Source organism: Lactuca serriola, chromosome 3 (genome assembly GCF_051521515.1).
Source record: "Lactuca serriola cultivar US96UC23 chromosome 3, Lser_US96UC23_V15, whole genome shotgun sequence".
Taxonomy (NCBI): Eukaryota; Viridiplantae; Streptophyta; class Magnoliopsida; order Asterales; family Asteraceae; genus Lactuca; species Lactuca serriola.
The window spans coordinates 201,945,413-201,965,888 of NC_136410.1; the positions used below are offsets into that span (position 1 = coordinate 201,945,413).

Sequence of the window (20,476 nt, forward strand, 5' to 3'; positions counted from 1 at the left end):
GATCTAGGAAATCGGCACATCTTTGACTTCAGATCTGAAAGATTAAAAGCAGTTGGTGACTTTCTGGTGTCTTTGAGATGAAGAATACAAAACCAGGCGTGTGAACTGAAGAACAAGAAACCAGATCTCTCCATAACTCTTTCAATCTCGTCGGAGCTCGCAGATCTTGACGTCAATGGTGGCGGAAATCATAGATCCATACCAGAGCTTGCAAATCTAGAGGTCAGTAGTGGTGGAAACCGTAGATCCGAACCAGAGCTTTAGATCTAAACGAAGATACGATATATCTGATGGTTTTAGACGATGAGCAAAGGTGATGTTATAGTTTTCTGGAGGCGGCGATTGGAGGTGGTCGTAGATCTGGAGGCGCAAAAGAGTTTTTCGTCAAATTGTAGTCGAAAGTTTTTGACCGACGTTAGTGTTTCGGTCGGAGAAGTCACTGGCGGCTAGTAGAAGCTCATCAGAAGGAGACGACGATGGTGGTAGGTAGTTGATGTGACGTTTGACTTTAGATGTGAGAGATTGGAGGTGGTGGTAGTGGTGAGTTTGGTCGACAGTATGAAGCAGTGATAAACAACGACTGTGGAAGGAGGTGACGGTTGTGGGTGTCTCCGGCAGGTTGCACTAGTAAGTGGCGGCGAAAAGTGGTGGCGAAAAGTGGTGGCAGTAGGTGGTATATGTTGTGTTAGGTTTATAGTTCTTGAAGGTTCATAAGAAAGTTAGAAGGAGATGAGAAAGTTCGAAAAAGTTTCAGAAAGTTTTTGAAATTTGAATGTATAATCTAATTTTTAGTTTAAAGGTTGTAATGTTAGGAATGTATCTAACAAAAATACCCTTAAAAAGGTTTTTAACCTTTAGTGGTTCTTAACCGGAACTAGAACGGAAACTGCTTAAGGTGGTTCGATTCCGAAAACAACGGTTTCGAAACGATTTCAGTTCCGAAAACGGATACCCAATTTCACTGCTCATCCCTAGTTAAGATAACCGTCATTTTTCTAAATTAAAAAAAAAATTAATTACTATTAATAATTTAAGGGTTGATTTAGTTAATTTCTCTAAAATAATGAATCTAGATTTGATTGTTATCTTAAATCCAACAATTTAGTTTTGTAGAATGTAGATTCACTTCTTTGAACTTTTGTTTACTCTGATTATCCGATTGACATTTACAAAGGGTGCGAAAATAAGTCACAAAAAACAAAAAACAAGCATCAAAGATCGTGACACAATTTCACTACGCCAAGCAAGCTAGCGAACATTCAGGGGGATTCATCACTCCATCCTTTCGTCAATGCCTTTCTTCCTACTCCCTCATTAAACTACTACCAACTCATCTCATCTCCATATCCATTTCCATTTCCATTTCGTCAACACATCTCTGAAAAAAATGGGAACAGAGAACCATAGATCGTCCGTTGAAATATCGGAACCCTTGCTTCACGAATCAAATCAGGAGAAACCCATCGAATTGGATCTAGAAACGATTCCGGAATGGAAAGATCAGATCACGTTAAGGGGTTTAGTTGTGAGTGCTTTACTGGGAACGCTTTTTTGTATCATCACACACAAGCTCAATCTCACCGTCGGAATCATCCCGTCGTTAAACGTCGCCGCCGGTTTGCTGGGGTTTTTCTTTGTCAAATCATGGACTACCTTCCTCGATAAGTTGGGGTTTTCTGTTAAGCCGTTCACGAAGCAGGAGAACACTGTTATTCAGACTTGCGTTGTTGCTTGCTATGGCCTTGCTTTCAGCGGTAATCCTTACTTAATTGCAGAGTTAATCGCTGTGTTTTTTGATGTCACAATGAGTGATTACCAATATTTGTATGGCTTTTACCATGTTTTGATACTGTTTGCTTGTTTAAATCATATGTTTAATGTGTATGTATGCAGGTGGATTTGGATCATATCTGCTTTCAATGGATGAGAGAACATACAATTTGATTGGTGCTGATTACCCTGGAAATCGGGCTGAAGATGTTAAGAACCCAGGATTATTATGGATGATGGGTTTCATTTTTGTTGTCAGTTTTCTTGGCCTTTTCAGTCTTGTACCACTTCGCAAGGTAATAATAAGTTGTTCTTTTTTGCTTTGATTTTGCGTTTTAATTGTTAAGGTATAACAAGTTTTTTTTGGATAAATAATGTTTAGTAAAATTATTTGGGGAATTAACAGAAAACTTGAGAAAATGGAAGGAAAAAACTGAAATGGGTGTGAATTTGTAAAATATTAGGATTTAAGTTGTTAGTTTCTGCATTAAGTCAAAAAGAAATAGCAAATAAATGAACATAAGGGGTGTTTCTTCTTTTCTTCATTTAGTCCTGTATGGGTAAAGTGGTTGAATGAGTAATGAAAACTAAATGACCATTTTACCCTTAGAGCATCTCTAATGGTAGCTTATTGAAAAGCTTTTTACTATTTCAATAAGCATTTCAGTAGTTTTTATACCATTGGAGTGGATGACTTTTTTTTAGAGCTTGTCAACATTGGTCCCTACATTTAATAACATTTCATTTCATACGTCGGTTTATTTAGATATCAGATCAGATTTCTTTTATTTCTTTGATTAATCAATCTATTTTGATTATATAAAAAGTATATCAATATATTTTATAAAAAATTATATCAATCTAAAAGAAATTGTCAAAATTTTCAAAATAAAACAACTATCACATGTTATAAAAACATTATGGCCACATAATATCTTATCTTTTTTTTTATTTTTATAACATTATGTTATAAAAACATTATGGAATTTCAGGTGATGGTAATGGATTATAAGCTTACATACCCCAGTGGAACAGCCACAGCAATGTTGATAAATAGTTTTCACACTACTACGGGTGCAGAGCTTGCAGGGTAATATGGTCTTTTATATTATATGCTATGCTGCTATTTTTTAATTGAATACTTGGGAAAAGAAAATCCAGACATAATGAAATAAAATAACGTTATGATGATATCTTTCATTTCATACAGGAAACAGGTAAACTCTCTTGGAAAGTATTTGAGCATAAGTTTTGTGTGGAGTTTCTTTAAGTGGTTCTTCAGTGGTGTTGGGGATTCATGTGGTTTTGATAATTTTCCCAGTTTTGGGTTGCTGCTGTATAAGAACACGTAAGGTTTTTTTTTTTTTTTTTTTTTTTTTTTTTTTTTTTATGCTTTGAAAATTTCCAAGTAATAAGAATCTTACACATTAAAAGTCTATCATAAAAAGCAAAAAGTAACAACATACTTTCTTGACTATTTTATTATATCTGCTACAACATTCTGCTTTAAAAAAAACGGGTTAATCACATAAAAGACCTTATATTTTGTGTTTTTTCTGGATTAAACCTCAACTTTACTTTTTTCCTGAAAAAGACCTTATATTTTTTCCAAAAAAACCCTAAACTCTGTCTTTTTTCCGAAAAACCCCTCAACCTTCTAACTGTTTCCAAAAAAACCCTCGAACTTTTTTCCGAAAAAATCCTCATCTTTTTTTTTTCCAAGAAAAGCCCTCAACCTTTTAACCGTTTTCGAAAAAAACCCTCAACTTTGTTAGTTTCTTCCGAAAAAACCTTCACATTTTACAACTTTTTTCGGAAAAAAACAACTAAAAGGACCAGATAGAAAAAAATGGAAAAATACAAGGTCTTTTTCAAGAAAAAAATAAAATTGAGGTTTAATCAAAATATAAGGTCTTTTATGAGATTAACCCTTAAAAAAATCGACCCAGTTATATCAATCCTACCCAAATACAAAGCAATTTTCACTGCTATAACTGCATAGAAAAAATTGGTATTGGGTTACAAATAGCAGCTCTCTGTGTGTGTGTGTGTGTCTATATATATATATATATATATATATATATATATATATATATATATATATATATTGATATTGGGTTTAACTTGTTGATGCAGATTTTACTTTGACTTTAGTCCTACTTATGTTGGATGTGGACTTATTTGCCCTCACATAGTCAACTGTTCGGTGCTTTTTGGAGCTATTGTCTCATGGGGATTTCTTTGGCCGTACATTACTACACGTGCAGGCGATTGGTATCCAGCTGATCTTGGCACCAATGACTTCAAAGGTCTCTACGGTTACAAGGTACATCTTTTTCTACCTATTTCATATATATATATATATATATATATATATTATAGCATCCTACTTTCAATTCTTTCTATTATAGCATTGTACTTTTGAAAAATCTATCTAGTTATACCAATATCATCTAAATATAAAACAATTTTCATGGCTATAATTTGGTTTTTAATTCAAGAAAATGAGAAAATAGCAATGTGTTTTCATTGATTTGTTTATAGAATCCTACTTTCATTTCATCCTCGTATTTTGAAAAATCTAGTCAATTATAGCAAAGATCATCCAAATATAAACAAGTTTCGTTGTAGTAATTCTTTAGATTTTTCAAGGTATAATGTGCTAATAAAAAATAGAGTGAATTACAAAATGGTCCCTGTGATATTATTCCCTTTTCTCTCCTTTGGTCAACTTGTGTAACCTTTTTCAGTTTTTGTCCTTATTGCACTGTTTGCTCTAGATTTGGTCTGTCTCAAGTCTCAAGTTAAATTACTCTTTTACCCTCATCCAGTTTTTTTTTTAATTGTTATAATATTATTTTATAATGTGGGCCCCACCTCCCCCACTTTGAAAAGAAAGACCAGAAGGAACCAAAACTAAGAAAAAGGACCAGAATTGTAAAAGTGTCAAAAAAAGGACCAGAAGCGGTAAATATTGACATCCAGAGGGACCATTTTTGTTACTTTGCCAAAAAATAATATATTTACAAGTACAATGTATAATTTGATAGCTATTTCAAAGTATAATGCATAAATAAGAAAAAAAAATGAAACTACAACGTTTTAATAAAAGAAAAAATAAAAGTAGGATGCGATAACACACAAATAAACAAAAGTAAACTGCTTTTGCATTTAGCCCATGATAACACAGTCATCATCAACATTGTTGCCTTCGCAGGTATTTATAGCTATTTCCCTAATTCTTGGAGACGGTCTTTACAATCTAGTAAAGATAGTTGCTATTTCCGTTAAGGCAATCTGGAAAAACACCACCAAACCACAAGATCTCCCTACAACAAAACAGATCCTAGGTAACATTCAACTTCTATTTCCAATGTCATACAAACCTTTTCTTTTTATCATTCAAATGTATATATTTGGAAACTTGTGGAAAAAGCTCCATAACCTTATCAATAAGCTAAATACGTAAAATTTTTCTTTCTAGATTCCGAAAAAACCAAAGCACAACTAGAGGAACAAAAAAGAGACGCCGTATTCCTAAAAGACAGTATCCCAACATGGTTGGCAGCCTCAGGCTACGTAGCCCTAGTCGCGATATCCATGGCCACAATGCCTTTAATCTTCCCACCTCTAAAATGGTACCTTGTCCTCGCCTCATACGTCATTGCCCCCGCCCTCGCCTTCTGCAACTCATACGGAACCGGTCTCACAGACTGGAGCCTCGCGTCTACGTACGGCAAAATCGGCCTTTTCATCATCGCGTCAATTGTCGGATCCGACGGCGGCGTCATCGCCGGATTAGCGGCGTGCGGCGTCATGATGTCGATCGTCGCCACCGCCGCCGACCTAATGCAAGACTTCAAAACCGGTTATCTAACTTTATCGTCCGCGAAATCGATGTTCGTGAGTCAGTTGGTTGGCACTGCAATGGGATGTGTGATCGCGCCGTTGACCTTTTGGATGTTTTGGAGCGCGTTTGAGATCGGGACACCCGATAGTCCGTATAAAGCGCCGTACGCGGTTATATATCGAGAAATGGCGATTCTTGGAGTTGAAGGGTTTTCGGAGCTTCCGAAACATTGTTTGGCGTTGTGTTGTGGGTTTTTTGTGGCGGCGTTGGTTTTGAATTTGGTTAGGGATTGGAGTCCGGCGAAGGTGGCGCAGTTTGTTCCGATTCCGATGGCGATGGCGGTGCCGTTTTATATCGGGGCGTATTTTGCGATTGATATGTTTGTTGGGACGGTGATTTTGTTTGTGTGGGAAAGAGTGAATAAGAAGGATGCGGAGGATTATGCCGGTGCGGTTGCTTCCGGGTTGATTTGTGGGGATGGGATTTGGACGATTCCGTCTGCGATTCTCTCGATTTTGAGGATTGATCCGCCGATTTGTATGTACTTTGGGCCTTCGGTGAGCTCTTGAGGGGAATTGTGTAACTTAGATTTGTAAATATAATCTTGGTTTCGGTTTTCATTCGGTATTTGATTATTGAAAACTAATTGTGTGTATTGTTTCATGATTTCGTTGTTGTGTTGGCGCATCGACAATTTATTTAACTGGTTTCTTTAATTTATAATTGATTAAGGAAGTTGAAGATGGTTATAGTTATTATTACAAGAATGATATTAATGTTTTTGAATAAAAGAAATTTAGGAGGTTGTAAATGGTTTATGTTTGGTGGCTAGAGTCTGTTGCAAGACAAGAATACTTGTGTAATAATGTGTCGCCTTTTTGAGGTATAAAAGAAACCTATGTTGTTGACACTACTTTGTATAAAATACTGGAGGCTGTATTTTTGGACGCATGTTTTTGTTAATATATTTTATACAAGGGATAATGACTTAGGAGGATAATAAAGTTTTTAGTTTGTCCATAGTAGGTCATTATTTATTTTTTTTATTTTTTATTATTATTATTTTTTTTGTGTGTATTAGATCAATATGGTTGTTATTACTGTTTAGAAATAGTCATTTTTACTGGTTAAAACCAGTAAAAATGACTATTTCTAAACGGTAATAACAACCATATTGGTCTAATACGCACAAAAAAACCTTAGTGACCTAATACAGACAAACTGGAAACCTTATTACCCTCCTAAGTCATTACCGTTTAGAAATAGTCATTTTTACTGGTTTTAACCAGTAAAAATGACTTTCTAAACGGTAATAACATATTGGTCTACTACGCACAAAAAACCCTTAGTGATCTAATATGGACAAACTGGAAACCTTATTACCCTCCTAAGTCATTAACCCTACTTATTTAGAAAACATGCTTACTAATCAATGTGACCGACTTGTTTGACTGAAAATAGTTGCTTCCATTTAAACTTATCTCGCAACCCTTCCAGAACTTCTAAGTCCAAAAACTCATATATGATTGATGATCTTCATTACACAAATATGCAACATTTTATTAATAATTGCTTTTTTGTCATTTAAATGTTTACATGAACACATCCATATATACAAATACAAGCTCACTTTGATACCTCTCATCAATGTCTACATTTGATAACGAATGAAAATGTAAAACCAACAGAGACTTGCAGAGGATGCCTATTATCAATTATTTTATAAAAAGCAAAACCACAACATGAACTAAGAAACTGAAGTTGCAAAATTAATCAAAAATCAGCACATAAACAAACATATACAGACTATATACAACACATAAACTGAAGTTTATAAAGCATGAAACTTAATGAAAGGAAAAATAAAAAAGTTAAAGGAGACTTTATAAAAAGAAAGATCACCCTTACTTGCCACAAATGGTTGAAGACATCAACAAGAAGATCATCTGACCATGGAATCCACATGTTGTCTGATCATGACTTCAGTAGATGAACTAGCGAAACGTAAGAATTGCAATTGAACTCTATTAGCATTTGAAAATGGAATTAGGGTTCCAGAGAAGACGACGATGGGTTTAAATTTTTTTTGGACCATTTCTCGATTTGTGTGTGTCATCCTTGCGTAGGGGCCATACGAATCTTCTTTGTATCATTCCAATTTTATCGGATGTCCCCAAAGGGACGACTATAGATGAAGAGCTTCACCATATAGATGAGTAGCAGGTTATATCGGACGATGCGAGTTCTAAACGAACTAGTTTACTGTTGATGGTCATATATCCTCAATGTCTTTAAATTTAGGGTTAATGACTTAAGAGGGTAATTAGGTTTCCAGTTTCTCCGTATTAGGTCACTAAAGTTTTTTTTGTGCGTATTAGACCAATATGGTTGTTATTACCGTTTATAAATAGTCATTTTTACCGGTTAAAACCGGTAAAAGGACTATTTCTAAACGGTAATAACAACTATATTGGTCTAATACGCACAAAAAAACCTTAGTGACCTAATACGAACAAACTGAAAACCTAATTACCCTCTTAAGTCATTATCCCTTTATACAAACTTCTTAGATATTGAAACTTGTGCTTATTCATTACATCTTTAATTTTAATTAAAGTTTAAAACTATAAGAAAAATGTTACACATTAGTTGTTTTTTTTGTTTTTTTATTTTTTATCTTTTTTATTTTTAAGAATGGCTGAGATTTTGTACAACGGCTAAAATACAGGATAAACAAGTATACAATCACCACAGATACAATTCAAAAAGCCATCATTTAACCATGAGCAACACCAAACTCGAATGAGGCCTCCACGATAATGGCAACGGACTTTTAGATGTTATGAAGGCAAAAGTGAAGCGTTGACCAACACCAATTTGATAAGAAATATACGGTAATAGCAACAAACTTTGATATATATATATATATATATATATATATATATATATATATATATATATTGGAAAGGGAACTTCCCTAACGAGGGTTTTGGGTTAGCTTTCGCGCACCGACTAGTCCATATTGCAAACATAAGGCTAAATGCAGACGAATCTCCATGGCCACAAAGGTTGAGTAATGTCATGATTTGAACATGAGTCAATGAGTTACTCATGACATCTTCCACATGCCTTACCTAGTCACCACAACCCAAATAGTAAAATGATACAAAAAGTAAGAAACAAAGCAACAATGGGATACATGCAAAAGATATGCCACACAGAAAAGAATATGCCCATATCAAAGATACAAAAAAAAATCCATGTCACACAAAGAAGTTCCACAAATGTTAATAGACACCCCTTTGTTATAGGTCCAAATCCCATCATTGAATTTGATCTCACCCCTTAACATACACTTACTGAAAGTGGTGGTTAAAGTATATCAGAATCACATACACTAGCCTCAATTTTCCCATGTATATATAAGTACCCAATAGAAAATGACAAGCATTTGTCCATTTTTTTACACTGGATAATAAGGATTATTGCAAGATGTGCATTTTTATAGTTTAAACACACACACACACACACACCATTAAAGTGCTTCTAAACCAACAATATTAGGTGTTGCCCTTCCTCCTTGAGGTCGAAAGTTCAAGTCTCGTCTGGGACATAGGTGGATTCACGAGTACATTAGATTTGCCGTTAAAAAAACATACTCACACCAAAACGTACTTGGAAAGACCTATACCATAATACATCGGTATTGTAACATCCTACATTTGTAACCTAAATTTTCTTTTTATAAACATAAATATAACATTCTTTTTCTATACATATAGAATACCATTGGTTAATGCCACAAAACCATTCATAAAAAACAATATATCAAAAAACAACGAAAATTAAACCATAATCATCAGTGATGTACATGTCGTTAGTCAGCCTGGATGCTTTCTCTGATTAGAGGAACTACTTGAAAAACATTAATCAACAATTGGTGTCTTAGACCTGCTAAACATGGTGAAGAAACTCACCTCACACTGCCGAATCTCACAGATAAATCTTTGGCTGATGGCCCACTAAAATTCTCGAACTATAAATCACAAAATAATTATCCGATCAATAATTGAATCCGAACTCATAATAAGAGTCTAACCTAGGGTAAAAGACCTTTTTATCCTTTACTCAACTTTGCCTAAATCCTAGGCCCAATCCAATTTTCCAAAAGTCCAAAATTCCAAAATAATCATTCCAAGCCCAATTATTGCCCAATTTTTCAAATTGGGCCCAAATCTCTTTCGTGGGATTTCAACCAAAAGTCTGCTAAAATACCAACAACCATCACTAGAATTCTGATGGCCCAACAAGGCCCAAGACAAAAATGGCCCAAAACTGAGAATCCAATAACACCGAAGCCCACTGCTGAGTACGCAAGGCGTATTCGACCTGTACGCTAATCATACTCGCTTTAGGGCTTGTATGCTGCCCGTACTGGCTTGTACGCTCAACGTACTCGACTAGTTTGGCCAACCTTCTCATTCAACTCTTAAACAGTTAAGACTTCACTCCAAAACTTAGATCTGACTTCCTTGAGGTGGTTTATCACGTAAAGTTGTGAACTTTACGTGCATGCATGGCTTAATGAGGCTCTTAGAGCTTAAAAGAGCTTAATAAATGACTTAATTCATGCATGATACCACCAATATCACCAAACTTGCATTTTTATGGACAAGAGGACCCTAAAATGCTCAGATCTACAAATTTAGGATTCTAAAACGACCCGAGCTCACAAGGACCAACCAAAAGGGACTAAATTGGCCATAAACAAGTCCAAAAGAAGATCCATAAGAGAACTTGTCACACCCCCAAACCAGAACGGCGGAATCGTTCGAGGGCGGATGACTTCATGTAGTATCGTAACAGTTGAATACATAGTAAAGAAAGTAAAACAACCATCATATATATATAATTTAAAAGTTACATTGTTGAATGATACTTGTTCAAAACAAATTACAATATGATGACAAAATGAGTTTCAAACTAACGCCTTAGCATCACTTCTCCAAAAACTGAGGTTTACCTGTATTACTGAATCTTTGAGAAATACAAGTAATTTTGAAAGAGTGAGAACAATTAAGTTGGTGAGTGCGTTTATGTATAAAATTTGTAAGTTTGGTATAAAATCACTGAGTTTGCTTCTGGAAAATCCAATATTTTTCCATGAGTGTGTGGTAGTTTAAAACTTCCAACACTGTAATGCATTAATAGTTTTCATGCCTAGAATAATAGATTTATGTATGTATAAAATCACTAAGACATTTGATAACCCCGTAAATCATTGTGTTTTTAATACTCCATGTGAGTTTTATAACCATGCTATTGACCTAGACTGCCTGTAACAACGTTGTTCAGGTGTTGGAATGTTATGACGTTTGTCACCCCAGACCTGCTGGTCTAACTGTAGCTAACAGTTTAGGTGCGAGATTGTCAATCCAGTATAGATCTATACACAAATATCATGCTCTCCCTACAAGAGATTATGATATATAATACAGGACTTTAACTGCGTACTTCAAAGTACGTGAAGTTGAATGTCTCACAAAACTTAGTATCAAGTAGATTTACGTATGAAAAGACCATTTGTTCTTGTAAACTATACCTATTATAGTTTTTCCATAAGTGTGTTTCGTTTGCATGGTAAACCCTAGCGTAGTGTCGACTTTGTATGTAAAGTATAACATTTGTAATAACATTATTGAACATTTATACTCAAAATATAAATAAAGTGTTTGATATTTATATAACAACATGTTTCATTTCAAAAGGACAAAGTGTTATCGTGATATGTTGCATGAGAACGTTTTCGTATGATAGTTATAAATCACATATGATTGATTATATAAAAAAATGTATAGCAAAATATTGATGATTTTCACACGAGAATAACTGTGTGTTTACTTGTATCCCCCCCCCTTAAAAGTGTATGCAAGTATTTACAAAGCATTTGAAACGTAGTTGTAGGGGTATGAACTCACTTGATAGATTGAAGAAGGTGAGATGAAAACCGAGCAGAACTCCGACCGAAGAAAGTTGATTTCTCGGGATTCTTGGGAATCTCAGTGTCACACCCCAAAACCGGAACGGCGGAAACGTTCTGGGGTGGATGACGTCATGTCAAGTATCACAACACATGCATTATAGTAATCAAAGTACAACAAAACATTGCATTAATAGTAATAGTTTTACATAGTTTACATAACAGGGTATCAAAGTAATACAGACAAATGTAATAAGAACAGCATGGTACTAAGCTATCTTCATCAACAGCTCCGGGGATGTACCTGTCTAATGCTAACCTGAGAATACAAGTTACTTGAAAAGCGAGTATCAACATTTTTACAAATGCTGGTGAGTTCATAAGTAATTAGTGATATTTTATTCAAATAACTTTATAATGTAGTAGTTTAAGAGTTTACAGTGTATTAGAGTTCTTTCCAGAAAATCCTATATTTTCTTTAATAAAAGCAGCCTTCTGCCAAGACTGGACGGAGTTATGTGGTAAAAAGTAGTTTTCCCTTAATCGCTTTCATTATCAAAATACTGAATTTGATTATTAAAGGAAGCAAGAGAAGTCAGGGAAATAACATATGCCTCAGCAGTGAGGACTGCTGACTAAGGCAAAGGAATCATAGACTCCAGGAGAGTATCGAACGAACGACACGCCTGGTTCCGTCTAACAAATGGAGACACAGACCCCAGAAGGTACCAAATGAAAGGTACAACTGGTAAGGTCTAAAACAGTGAATACAGACCGCATACAGTATCAAATGAAAGATACATCTTGAAAGGTCAAAACAGAAAATACAGACCGCAGACAGTATCAAATGAAAGATACATCTTGCAAGGTCAAAACAGAGATTACAGACTGCAGACAGTATCAAATGAAAGATACATCTTGCAAGGTCAAAACAGAGAATACAGACCGCAGACAGTATCAAATGAAAGATACATCTTGCAAGGTCAAAACAAAGATTACAGACCGCAGACTGTATCAAATGAAAGATACATCTTGTGTAACGTCCCAAAATTTACGTCCAAAAAATTTCGTTTTTAAAACATTACTTTAAAAAGTATCACTAGTTAAAAACACTGTTTGATCAAGCCATAAAAAAACAAAAACCAAGTCTAAAAGTCAATCATACAATCATCAATATATCAGAGTACGAATCCCAGAAAATCTCGTAAATGCGGAACCAGTGTGTGCGTGTGATGTGCCGCTACCGCGCCAGCTCCTTCCCCTTCGAAGAAGAGGTACCTGAAACAACAACTGAAAAACGTAAGCACAAAGCTTAGTGAGTTCCCCCACTGTACCACATACCACATAATCACATAACATACAAAAGTTGTCAGGCATATCTAGGTGCCCGACCTACCCCTTCGGTCCTCTCGACCGGATACTGCCTAGCATATCTGGGTGCTGGCCTCCCCTTCGGTCCTTTCGACCGGATACTGCCTAGCATATCTGGGTGCTGGCCTCCCCTTCGGCCCTTTCGACCGGATACTGCCTAGCATATCTAGGTGCTGGCCTCCCCTTCGGCCCTTTCGACCGGATATTTAGGGGACTAACTCCCCCTACTGTCCCTAGCACATAGCATCATAACATACTAACACATAAACATACACAAATAGTAGCGACCCTAGATGAATATCACAGAGACAATCATCTAGTCATACAACTCCTACTGGTGGGCCGGCATTGTGGCCTTAGACCCACCACTACTGGAAGGTAACTCACCTCAAAGTAGCTGCTGAACTGATCGGGAACTGACTGACTGCTGCTGCTGCTGCTCCGGAAATCCTCCGGCTACAATTCCCACAACATACTCAATCAAACACTACTAACTGTCCTTTGGGTAAAATGACCATTTTACCCCTGGTCCAGTCCTAAGTCAAGGTCAGAGTCAACTTTCAGTTGACCAGACTCACCGAGTTGGCTTTCCAACTCGCCGAGTCCCTACTCAAATGTTTGCCCTGAAACCCGTTCCTACTCGTCGAGTTAGGCGACGACTCGACGAGTTCTCCTCCTTAACAAATACTCAAGTCCTTCATCCTACTCGCCGAGTTGTATGAACAACCCGTCGAGTTCATCTTCATCCGATGAACACTCATGCTTAGACTCGCCGAGTTGTATGAACAACTCGTCGAGTCTGTTCTTGATCTATGAAGATTGCCTTGGACTTGCCGAGTACCTCCATAGATGAGTTCGACTTCCGACTCGCTGAGTCACACCCCGTGACTCACTGCTCACTCGACACTACGAAAAGGGAACAAACCCGGAGACTCGCGAGCAGACTCGCCGAGTCACATGAACGACTCGCCGAGTCGTTGCCATGCACTCCTAAAATACACCGATTTGCTCAATTCCAATCCATGCCATTCACAGATCTGGACTTCTAGGACACGATTCACACGTAAAGTTTCCGACTTTACATGTAGATATTCACCAATATGGATTTTAGGGTTCAAAATGCCTCAAAAGGGTAGATCTAGGATGGACAAGCAACATGGGTCCATAAAGCTAACAGATCTGAGCTCCTGGAGCTCAATATTGTCCAGATCTAGAGGCCAATGAACTTATTACGACATATAAGGCACATACAAGCTTGGGGATATGCCCAAGAAAGACCTAGATGAAGTACTAAGCATAAAATCATGGGGAAAACGGGTTATACCTCAAAGGAACTGCTGGAAGAACAAAATAATGCCTGGATGGCTTCCCTTCTTCTAGATCTACTTCCTTCCTCCTTCAAAGCCTTCAAAAGCACACAACAAAACTTTAAATCTTCAAAGAACAAGCATAAGCGAGGGTTGGGAGCTCTGGGGAGAGAATGGGGGCTGGCCTGGGGCGGATAAGTCGCTTAAATAGGGCGCAAACCCCTGAAACTTAGGGTTTCATCCAACAGCTGTGACTCGCCGAGTCCAGAATATGGACTCGCCGAGTCGCCAACTTAAACATGTCCCGGGTCCCGCATCCACTCGGCGAGTCGGACCTATGACTCGCCGAGTCCAATGCTAAAAGAAAGGAAATACTTCAAATAAGATTTACGTACCAGGAAATGGGTGCTACAAATCTCCCCCACTTATTTTAGACTTCGTCCTCGAAGTTGTTGGAATAGTGTCTAAGGCTGCAACCATAATAGGCAAGTATTTGACCCGGTTGTGCATGATCCTTTTGGGTTGCCTTCACCATAGCAACTTGATAGGATGATTTATTAAGAGAGAGTAAATATTATTAATATATTATGAGAATAATATAAAGAATAATATATTGTTATTTGATTAATATAAGTCATAGAATTAATTGGAATTAATTTGATGACTTAAAGAGATTAATTGAGTAAAAGGGTATAAACTGTCAATTGTTTGATAGTTAAACTTTAGACTGTAAATCCTTATAGATATACAAGGAACGAATTCTAGAAGCTAAAGGATAGCTAAATTCGTCCAAGGCTTATCTATGGAAAGGATTTGGATAGCCTTAAGAGAAGATTATCCAATTAGGGTTTAGGTTGTAACCCTTAAGGAGTCTACAAGTATAAATAGACCCTATGGCTGATGGAATTCGACACTTCACCTAAAGTAGAGAACCTCTGGTTGAATTCCATCCCCTCTCCTCTCTCCCAAATCATCCTTCTTGCTTTGGTGTTTGTAAGCCATTAGAGGAGTGACATTTGTGACTCTAGAAGCTCCAAGACAACAAGGCCAACAAGGAACTCAAAGGTATGGTTCTAGATCTGTTTCAATGTTATTATTTATTCTAAATAGTTATTAGAAGTCTTGGATTAATAGCATGTTTAATTAGAAAGCCTAGATCCGAGCATTAGGGTTTTGCATGCGCACATAGGAAAGTTCTTATGGCTAAAACCCATTAGTGGTATCAGAGCCTAGCTTGGTTTTCTTTAAATTGTTGCTTGATTAACTGAAACAAACCTGCAAAAATTCGATTTTTTGGTTTCTGAGTCATGGACTCGGCGAGTTCCAAAGTGGACTCGGCGAGTAGGCCTGACTCGGCGAGTCCCTTTGTGCACTCGGCGAGTCCAGGCGTCAGGAATGGCCAGATTCAGGATTTCTTTGTAATTATCTTATCTAAACTTTCCATAAACTAATTAGATCAATGTTAATTCGTTTTTCTGATAAATATAACTGCTATCTTGATCTAATTAAAGATATTTATCATATAATAAAATATTTAATTTCCTTATATGATAATTAATTAATTAGTTTGATTATTTTGGTAATTATCTTAAAAGAAATCTTGAATAAATCAAATATAGATAATTAGGATATTAATTGTTAATTGGAATTATTTGTTATTTGATCCTCCATGTTTTAAATGTTTAAAACTTGTCCTCAAGTTTTGAAATTTATATTTGTGATTAAAAGTTTTAATTTAGACAACTTAAATTTCAAACCCTAGTTTTTAAAAGGTTTAAAATACAACCCTATACTAATATGATATTACTAGAATAATATATATATATATATATATATATATATATATATATATATATATATATATATATATATATATATAACTAAATGCTAGTCTTACCATTAGTAGGCCTCATTCACGAAGCCGATCTATAAGGTGGGTATAAGGTTGCGGCCTATAAAATGGCGCTTAATGGGTGTACACTCACACCCACCGCTTGCTTGATTGGTGGAGGGTCGTTAGCCGAACGGGTAGGATAGGGCAACCTCATCCTCTCATTAAAAGTATAATAAGAAATATAAAGTAACTACACATATTTTAAAATTTCCCAATCTTAGTTACTTTAGGAAAAGTGAATTGATGCAATCCCATGAAATTACACTTTGCACCTTGCTAAGAAGTTATTGGAGCGTGTGTGGTTTACCGGCACACTAATTGGTTCTAAGCGAAGGTGGCAAAGGGTGATTCATTGTTTATCATAGTTCGATGGAGCGTGTGTGGTTTACCGGCACATCGAATAGGTGATCGTTACAATGAAGACACCATGTGAATTTGCATGGTAATTCACACCCGCTTTGTGATCCTCGGTATCCTAGTCACAAACAAGAGGGGCATATCGAGATTTAAACATGCCATTGAATAGTTTCAATGAATCTCATCCGAACTTAGGAATTCTCAATACACTTAGGACTAATAGTTTAAGTTTTGTGATGGAGAATTAGTGAATCGTCATTCACTTACCTTCAATTTATTTGCATGTTAGATTACGGCATCCCTTTTCTAGTATGTAAATGTTATTGTTGGATCCTAGCCCTAATTTTCTTATTGGGTGATAATTAGGGATTCTTATTCTAATCTATCTTTGTCCTTTCTATTTGTAGATGTCGAACACTAACAACGCTGCTGCTAGTTCTTTCACATTGATGAGCCTTTGCCAAAAGGTCACCTTCGATGGAACGAACTTTAGCGAATGGATAAGATACATTTGCACCATTGCTCGCTATGAGGATAAGGAGTATGTCCTCGATGAGAAGCTCGAGAAAATCAACCCCGAAATCGCTACTCCAGCCGAAATCACCGCTTTTGAGACTCATGAGCGAGATGCAACGAAGGTACATTGCATCATGATCACTACCATGAACTCCGAATTCCAAAAGTCCTACGAGGACATGTACCCGTACGAGATGCATCAAGACTTATTGGAGAGATACCACCAAAACGCGAGACAAGAGCGTTATGAGATTTTCACCAACATGATTTCCGCTAAGATGGGTCATGGAGAATCTCTTACCGTGCACCTGCAAAAGATGCAAAGGTATGTCGACCGCCTTCGCAAGTTAAATGTTGACTTTGGAGAAGACTTGGCGATCGACATGGTGCTTCACTCATTGCCTCCGATGTACAACCAATTTAGGATGACCTACCACATGAACAAAGAGGAGGTCACCCTAAGCAAACTCCAAGGTCTCTTGAGGGTCGCTCAGAGCAACTTCAAAGACAAGTCTGTTGCACCAACTCCCAATCCGCCTGCTGCTCCTGTCTTGGCTATTGGTCAAGGAAAGGGAAAGAAGAGGAAGGCTTCATCAAAGAACCATCGCAAGGTTAAAGCCCGAGATGGTGCCTCTTCTAGTGGGACCAAAGTTGATCCCGATAAGCCCTACCCTAACCCGAAGGAGGCAGAGTGCCACCATTGCCACAAGATAGGACATTGGAAGAGAAGCTGCCCAGATTACCTGCAAGCAATCAAAGAAGGAAAGATCAAGCCATCTTTCGTAGGTATATACACAATCAAATCTAACGATTCTAATCATGCTATTTCTTGGGTTCTTGATACTGGTTGTGGTTATCACATTTGTTCTAATGTGCAGGGACTAAGAAGAAGTAGGGATGTGGAGCAAGGAAGGATCAATCTAATCATGGGGAACAGAAGATCGTCGCCTGTGACCAAGATTGGGGTGTATTCTTTAGTTCTTAGGAATAATTTAGTTTTAGATTTGAACAATTGTTGCTATTCGCTAGAAATGGCTAGAAACATCATTTCATTTCATGGTTTATATAGACAAGGATTTAGATTTTCTTTTAATAATGAGAATGGTTCTATTTTGGCTTATCTAAATGGTGTCTTTTACTTTGAAGCTATACCATGTAATGGAATATATGAAACCGTTATGATTGTTGATAACTTTGGAAATGATGTTTTGAATATTGATTCTTCCACTAGTATGGATAAAGCATCCTTGTGGCATTGTCGTCTTGGACATGTCAACAAGAAACGCATAGCCCAACTCCAAAAGGATGGAGTGTTGGAGTCATTTGACCTTAGGGAAGATGACACATGCGAGTCTTGTTTACTTGGAAAGATGACTAAGTCACCCTTCACAAGTACTTGTGAAAGGGGTGAGGGTTTATTGGACCTAATACATACCGATGTATGTGGACCATTTAGATCAACCACGAAGGATAGGAACCGCTTCTACGTGACTTTTACCGATGATTATAGTAGATATGGGTATATCTATTTAATCAAGCAAAAGTCAGAAACCTTTGAAAAGTTCAAAGAGTTCAAGAATGAAGTGGAGAATCAATTGGGCAGGAAAATCAAGATGCTTCGATCCGATCGAGGAGGAGAGTACCTAAGTCTTGAATTCCACGATTATCTCAAGGAGTGTGGAATAGTTTCGCAATTAACGCCTCCTAGGACACCGCAGTTGAATGGTGTGGCAGAAAGGCGTAATCGAACCTTATTGGATATGGTTCGCTCTATGATGAGTCGTGCTTCACTACCTATCTGTTTTTGGGGGTATGCCTTAGAGACTGCCGCCCATATCCTTAACCGAGTCCCTACTAAGAAGGTTGCCAAAACACCTCACGAGATGTGGACAGGGAAAGCTCCTTCGTTGGCACATATCAAGGTTTGGGGTTGCGAGGCTTTCGTAAGACGAGATACTCACGACAAGCTTGAACCTCGAAGTGAGCGATGTATTTTCATCGGCTACCCGCAGACATCCTTTGGATATCTCTTCTATAGACCGAAGGAGAACGTTGTCTTTGTTGCGAGGAGAGGAGTTTTCCGAGAGCGAGAACTCATAAGCCAAAGAGACAGTGGGAGGCAAATCGAACTTGAAGAGATTCAAGAATCGATAGATGAAGGAACCTTTACCGTTGGCACTCAACCCGAGGAGGAAACTCCGGTTGAACCGATTGACGAGTCCTTACCTCTTAGACGTTCCGATAGGGTTAGAGTTCATCCCCAGTTTTATGGTTTTCATATTACTACCGAAGGGGACACGTATATTAGTGATGGTACACTAGTAAATCTTGATGAACCTAATAGCTAAAGGAAGCCATGGCAGGCCTGGAGTCTGCAAAGTAGAAAGAGGCAATGGATAGCGAGATCCAATCCATGTATAATAACCAAGTTTGGAATTTGGTTGACTATGTGCCCGGACGTAAGACCGTTGGGTGCAAATGGATCTTCAAGAGAAGACCGATGTGGATGGAAACGTACACACATATAAAGCACGATTGGTTGCGAAGGGCTTTACTCAAACTCCCGGAGTTGACTATGATGAGACCTTCTCACCAGTTGCGAAGATTAAATCTATTAGAGTGATGCTAGCAATTGCCGCATTTCATGATTATGAGATTTGGCAAATGGATGTGAAGATCGTTTTCCTTAATAGAAAGTTGGCTGAGGATGTTTACATGGCTCAACCAGAAGGGTTTGTGGATCCGAAGCATCCGAATAGAGTGTGTAAGCTTGAGAAGTCCATTTATGGACTTAAGCAAGCATCTCGCAGATGGAATCTTTGCTTCAATGAGAAAGTCAAAGAGTTTGGATTTGTACGAAGCGAAGACGAATCTTGTGTATATGTCAAGGCCAGTGGGAGTATAGTAAGCTTTCTCGTTCTATATGTCGATGACATATTACTCATAGGAAACGACATCCCGACTCTGCAGGAGGTTAAGTCCTGGCTCGGGAAGTGCTTCGCTATGAAGGACCTCGGAGAGGCTTCTTACATTTTGGGAATAAGGATAGTAAGAGAAAGAAGTAAGAGACTAATTGGACTTAGTCAGAATACTTACTTAGAGAAGGTACTAAAACGTTTTAGTATGGAAAACTCGAAGAAGGGAGAATTACCGATACAAAGTAATGCCAAGTTGAGTAAGACTCAAAGTCCGAGTACCGAAGCTGAGATAGCAAAAATGAGCCGAATACCATACGCTTCCGCAGTTGGCTCAATCATGTACGCTATGACTTGTACTCGCCCTGATGTAGCCTTCGCTTTGAGCATGGTTAGTAGATATCAAGGGAATCCTGGCAGAGCACATTGGATTGCGGTGAAGAACATCCTCAAGTACCTTCGGAGGACGAAGGAATGGTTCTTAGTCCTCGGAGGGAGTGATGACTTGAAAGTGCG

The 20,476-nt window shown here is 37.5% G+C and overlaps 1 protein-coding gene and 1 non-coding gene across 2 annotated transcripts; one reads left to right on the forward strand and one right to left on the reverse strand.

Moving 5' to 3' along the window:
* The first annotated feature begins 1,199 nt into the window (after positions 1-1,199).
* LOC145093515 (putative metal-nicotianamine transporter YSL6) lies at positions 1,200-6,343 on the forward strand. Its single transcript, XM_079031658.1, has 7 exons — positions 1,200-1,754; positions 1,894-2,066; positions 2,763-2,860; positions 2,981-3,118; positions 3,907-4,096; positions 4,988-5,120; positions 5,255-6,343. Exons 1-7 carry the CDS (start codon positions 1,388-1,390, stop codon positions 6,187-6,189), a joined length of 2,034 nt encoding a protein of 677 aa, XP_078887784.1. The 5' UTR covers positions 1,200-1,387; the 3' UTR covers positions 6,190-6,343.
* Positions 6,344-7,695: 1,352 nt separating this feature from the next.
* LOC145096572 (U6 spliceosomal RNA) lies at positions 7,696-7,803 on the reverse strand. Its single transcript, XR_013703947.1, has one exon. It is a non-coding gene; the product is annotated as a U6 spliceosomal RNA (small nuclear RNA).
* Positions 7,804-20,476: the final 12,673 nt, after the last annotated feature.